The sequence below is a fragment of the Mus pahari genome, chromosome 13 (genome assembly GCF_900095145.1).
Source record: "Mus pahari chromosome 13, PAHARI_EIJ_v1.1, whole genome shotgun sequence".
Lineage (NCBI taxonomy): Eukaryota > Metazoa > Chordata > Mammalia > Rodentia > Muridae > Mus > Mus pahari.
Window position 1 is genome coordinate 85,633,202 of NC_034602.1, and position 5,227 is coordinate 85,638,428.

The following is a 5,227-nucleotide window of genomic DNA, read 5'->3' on the forward strand; positions in this document are numbered from 1 at the left end:
TGGGATGGAGTATGGATGTATGTGTACACACACACACACACACACCCACACACACTGGGATGGAGTATGGATGTATGTATGTACACACACACACACACACACACACACACACACACTGGGATGGAGTATGGATGTATGTGTACACACACACACACATATCAGACTTAAGGGACAATCTGATATAACAGAAGGTCTTAATAGCTGACTCTTGGAGAGAAGGCAGCTGAGGAAGATCCAACCCTTTCTAGCCCGAGGAGCTACATAGACGGCTTCCATTACAGAGATCAATGATGGTCTAAGTTTGCGGAGAATAAGGGAAGCCTGAAAGAATGGTCACTCAGGCAGAAAGAGTTTAGAGCCAGTGAAGTATATGTGAGCAGTTGTGAAGTACTTAGTCCCTAACTGGACAGTGGAGAGGGGTTTAGGCTCAAAAGTCAGCTCCACACAGTGCAAGCATCTTTACCTGGGCTCCCAGGCTGTGGGCTGCCCAGGTCTAGAAATTACCTGTCAGATCGGTTGTCTTGTGTGAACCCAATGTTCTGTCTGGGTCAAGGGTCACGTTTTAGGCTCATTCTCAAAGTAGTTTCCATCCTGTAGTGACACCACTACAGGAACTACATGCTGGGAGCTACAGGTGCCTGGGAGAAGGCAGGAATTTCCCTTCTATGCAACTATGGACTATGAATGCCATAGTTTTCTTCTCTTTTTCTAGGTTTATTTTTTTATTTACTTTTTATTTTTTATAAAATAAGTTTCTCATTTTGATACTTAGGAAGAGGTAAACAGAAAATGTAAGTGCAGTCCAAAACAGCAGTTTAGGTATGACTGCACATCGGCCTTCTCCACAGCTTGTTTCTTCCCGTACCTTTCCTTTAAGGATGCACAGAGTCACACACAGAATGAGTCCCATTTACTTTTGGGTACACGCCATCAGTTTACTAGTAAAATCCAATTGATGTACACAGTAATTACATATGTATTTAATGATATACTACTTTATAATGTGACTAGGTCTGAAAATCACATACACAGTTAATAATGGTCCTTACATATTCAAGCCTAAGGCTGTTTTCTTTGGTAGTTTTTTTTTTTTTCTCAAACTTTAAGTGTATGGGTGTTTGACCGGCATGTATGTGTGGACCACGTGCATGCCTGATGCCACAGAGGCCAGAGACAGAACTGAGGCTACGGAGGCCGAGAGCTGACACGTGGGTGCTGGGAATCAAACCTGGGTCCTCTGGAAGACTTTTACAAACTAGTTTTATTGTTTGTTTGTTTGTTTTTTTATTGGATATTTTCTTTACATTTTAAATGTTATCCCCTTTCTTGGTTTCCCCTCCCTCTTTCCTCTGCTCACCAACCCACCCACTTCCTGGCCCTGGCATTCCCCTACACTGGGGCATCGAGCCTTCACAGGACCAAGGGCCTCTCCTTCCACTGATGACTGACAAGGCCATCCTCTGCTACATGTGTGACTGGAGCCATGGGTCCCTCCATGTGTGCTCTTTGGTTGGTGGTTTAGTCCCTGAGAGCTCTGGGGGTACTGGCTAGTTTATATTGTTGTTCCTCCTATGGGGCTGCAGACCCCTTCAGCTCCTTGGGCCCTTTCTCTAACTCCTCAATTGGGGACCCTGTGCTCCGTCCAATGAGCATCCCCCTCTGTATTTGTCAGGCACTGGCAGAGCCTCTCAGGAAACAGCTATATCAGACTCCTGTCAGTAAATATGTGTTGGCATCCACAACAGTGTCTGGGTTTGGTGTCTGCATATGGGATGGAGCCCCAGATGGGACAGTCACTGGATGGCCTTTCCTTCAGTCTCTGTATCTCCTCCCATGGGAGCTCCAACAGTGGTTCCAAACTAGTTTTATAAATTGGGCTGCGGTGGACGCACTGCACAGGGAGGGAAGCTGGGGCAGGACACACGGACACACTCTGCTCACTGGGGAAGAATGACAACTCCAAGCAGATGTGCTGCTCCTGGGACAGAGGCAGAGTGTGGGCTCAGGAAAAGGTGCAGTGAGAGAGGGAACAAAATCAAAGTATGCAGCAGTAGGGCGGGGCTGACACACACTCTCTTGCACTGTTTTGAGACAGGGATTTGTTGTGTAGCTTAGCCTGGCCTGGGAGTTGAGATCCTGTGCCTCTCTGGCCTGAGTTACACAATTACAGAAACGTGCTGCTATGGTCTGCATTTTGTATCTCCATATGTATAGTCATAGTTTCCACCAGAAAATTAAAAATAATAATAATAATAATAATAATAACTATGGACCCATAGTAGATGTGAGAGAGCACAGGAATCTTCTGAAAATTAGGTTTGTCGTTGTCCCCGCCCCGTTAATTTGTGTTCCTAGATTTAAACCAGTGCAAGAAGCCTCAAATCCTATACAGACGATAGAGTGTGAAAGTTCTAAGCACTTACATTATTGCAATAAAATGCATAAAATACTCCCGAGACATAGCAGCCCAGTATTCCAATAGAAATTCCTGCATAATCCAATGCCATCCATCTCCGACAAGTTTTTTCTGACCGATGACAGGAAAAAAGATGATAGCCCACCGAGCACAGCATGCAGACCTACAAAAGGAAAGCAGGCCGTAAGAACGGAGGGTGGGAACGGAGAGCCGAGCAATTCATGAATGGTGCTCAGAGCTACTACGGCTTAGAACCCCGCAGGGCCTTCAAGTCGGGGACAATTCCTCGCAATGCACCCATCACAGGGCAAACTCACTGATGTCAGCTTCACGAGTTCATCAGTAAAGTGGGGACCACAACCACCAAAGACTTACAAATTATAGTTAACACAAAACTAAATAAATAGCCATAATTGGAAAATAATATAATGCAAATAATTTTAAGTGCAAATATTTCTAAAATACCTCCTAAGGTTACTGTGATTCATGAATGAATTTACTTTTATACCGATCATTAAATCAGCATACATCTCTTAGGAGAGATCAAAGGATACAGAATTGTACACTGTAAAATACAGGCCCCTATCATTTAATCTATTCCTTAGAGGTGACTATTGATAGCATGTTACATGTCCCTGTAACATGTGTTCCAAGGACCTGTAATATACATGTCTATGAACACATGATAAATACTTTTAAGTTAATCAAATTGACTTATTATAATTAATGTACTTTCCTGTTATCATTGTGAGACAATGTCTCAATATGAGCCATGATTGGTCTGAAACTCAGTAAATAAACAAGGCTGGCCTTGAACTTAGAGACTCCTTTCCTCTGTATCAGAGGTGCTGGCTTAAAGGTCAGTGCCAATAGTCTGTTTTTTTTTTTTGTTTTTTTCCAGATCATATAAATCTTTCACATTTTAGAGTATGTACCATCACACCTGGCTACAACTTGGTTTTTTTTTTTTTTAACTTAAAGACTATAGGTTACTTCAAAGTTCTAAGTAAATATGGCTTCATTATATCCATGAAAAATAAAATGTGTATGTTTTCCAAATGGACAGCAAAGCTACTAACACAGTTGCTCTGAAGGCTTGTAACTACTACCGGCCACTTGTAACTGTTGTGTGCCACACAATGCAAGGGATGTAAAGAGGAGACGGAGGGTTTTTTTGTTTGTTTGTTTGGTTGGTTTTTTTGAGAAACCCTGTTATAGAACTTCTATAGAAGTCAGCATAAACTGTAGAAAAGCAAGGGAAGATGGTATTGGCTGTGTGGTGCATGTGGTAGGGCTGCAGGTGTGCCTGGCAGAAGGGAAAAGCATCATAGAAGGGAGGGCTGACACTTGCGCTGTGCCAACATTCAGCCAGAGTTCACAGGGCATTCTGGGGGAGGGGTCCATAAAGACAAGCCAAATAATGAAAAGTATGAAACCAATAAAGAACGAAGTGCAGATTTCTTCACACCATAATTAAAGCGACTATACAACAAGGTGCTCTAACTCTGCAACTATGGCCCAGGTACAAAACTTCTGACGGCATGTTGACCACCTTTACAGAGGTGTAGACTAGACCAGCACAGCCCTGGGGAACAATGCTGAGTTTACCAAGTCAGTGACACTCAAGTGGAGAAAATGGGACAGGAACCAGTGAAGCAGGCCCAACTGACAGACGTAGTTTGAGCAGCGAGCTGCTAGAAGAGACATGGGCATCCGGATGTTTGTTCTTAAGCAAGCTTGAGGAGACTGGATGTCCACGCTCTGTAATACCACCAAGAGATACCACCAAGAGTTAGTTCATCTGCTGTCACGGCCTTTATTGGCGTGTGGCTTTTGACTATAAAGCCACCACAGGTGGCTGGCCCCGTCACATGTCCACCTCCCTGGTGTTTTCTGGTTATCCTTGAGCTTACATGCACAAGCTTGGAGCGCCCCGTGGTAGAACTGCTCACCTAGAGAATGATCTCAGTGCCTCACAGAATGACGCAAGAGGCAGCAGCAAGGGAGGCAGCAAGAGGCAGCAGCAAGGGAGGCAGCAAAATGATCTCGGCTTGGAAGCAGCCAGCGGCCAGGCAGAGCGGTGATGGGAGCAGCCATGTGTGCAGTGTCTATTAGAACTGCCACGGCTACCAGAGGGAGTGGGATTTCAGGTGGCTTCCTTTCCTTTGATCTGCTTGGCTGTGGACATGAGTATATAATAACTGACAGCAATTATAAAAATTAGTAATAAATTTGACCTCATTGTGAAGAGAGGCATCTGAGGAAGAAAAGCTACAGTATCAAAAGGAAAAGAAAATTATCCCAATAAAGCACTCTGTGTTTTAGGTGAACCTACATTTTGTGCTCTGTTTGAAGAGGTGAAGAATTCCTTGAGAGATTAGGATGTTGGCTAGTGTGTTCTGTTTCAGATCCAGTAGAAAGCATCCTATGGTGTGCTCCACTATCCAAGTGGGAAGATAATTACAGTGTACAGCCACGTACACCAGCACATTGGCAGGATAACAGAATGTGCCACGACCCATGCCAGCTGCCTGCTCTCCTTCCCCCCTGCTAATCCAGGACTCAGATGGAAGATGAATACCCCTATGTTCGGAAAGTGCTACGTTGTCTGCTGCTTCTGGCCTTACATAGCATTTCCCAGCTGAATGCCCTCCTACAGACATGACTCGATCTCACTGGCATGCTTATTCTATTCAGCCTTACACATTATTGCTGCATGGGGCATGGAAGTGCACAGCAACATTAAATAAGCATCTGTTACACTCAAGTTGAAATTACTAAAAAAAAAAAAAAAAAAAAAAAAAAAAAAAA

General features: G+C 44.0%; 1 protein-coding gene across 4 annotated transcripts in view; it reads right to left on the reverse strand.

Annotated features, from left to right (window-relative positions):
- Paqr3 (progestin and adipoQ receptor family member 3) overlaps positions 1–5,227 on the reverse strand; it is a 23,281-nt gene that overhangs the window by 12,425 nt on the left and 5,629 nt on the right. For all 4 annotated transcript variants that reach the window (XM_029545533.1, XM_029545535.1, XM_021210742.2 and 1 more), the window contains exon 3: positions 2,424–2,579. In XM_029545533.1, the coding sequence (XP_029401393.1) occupies positions 2,424–2,579 (156 nt within the window). The remainder of the gene's footprint in view (positions 1–2,423; positions 2,580–5,227) is intronic.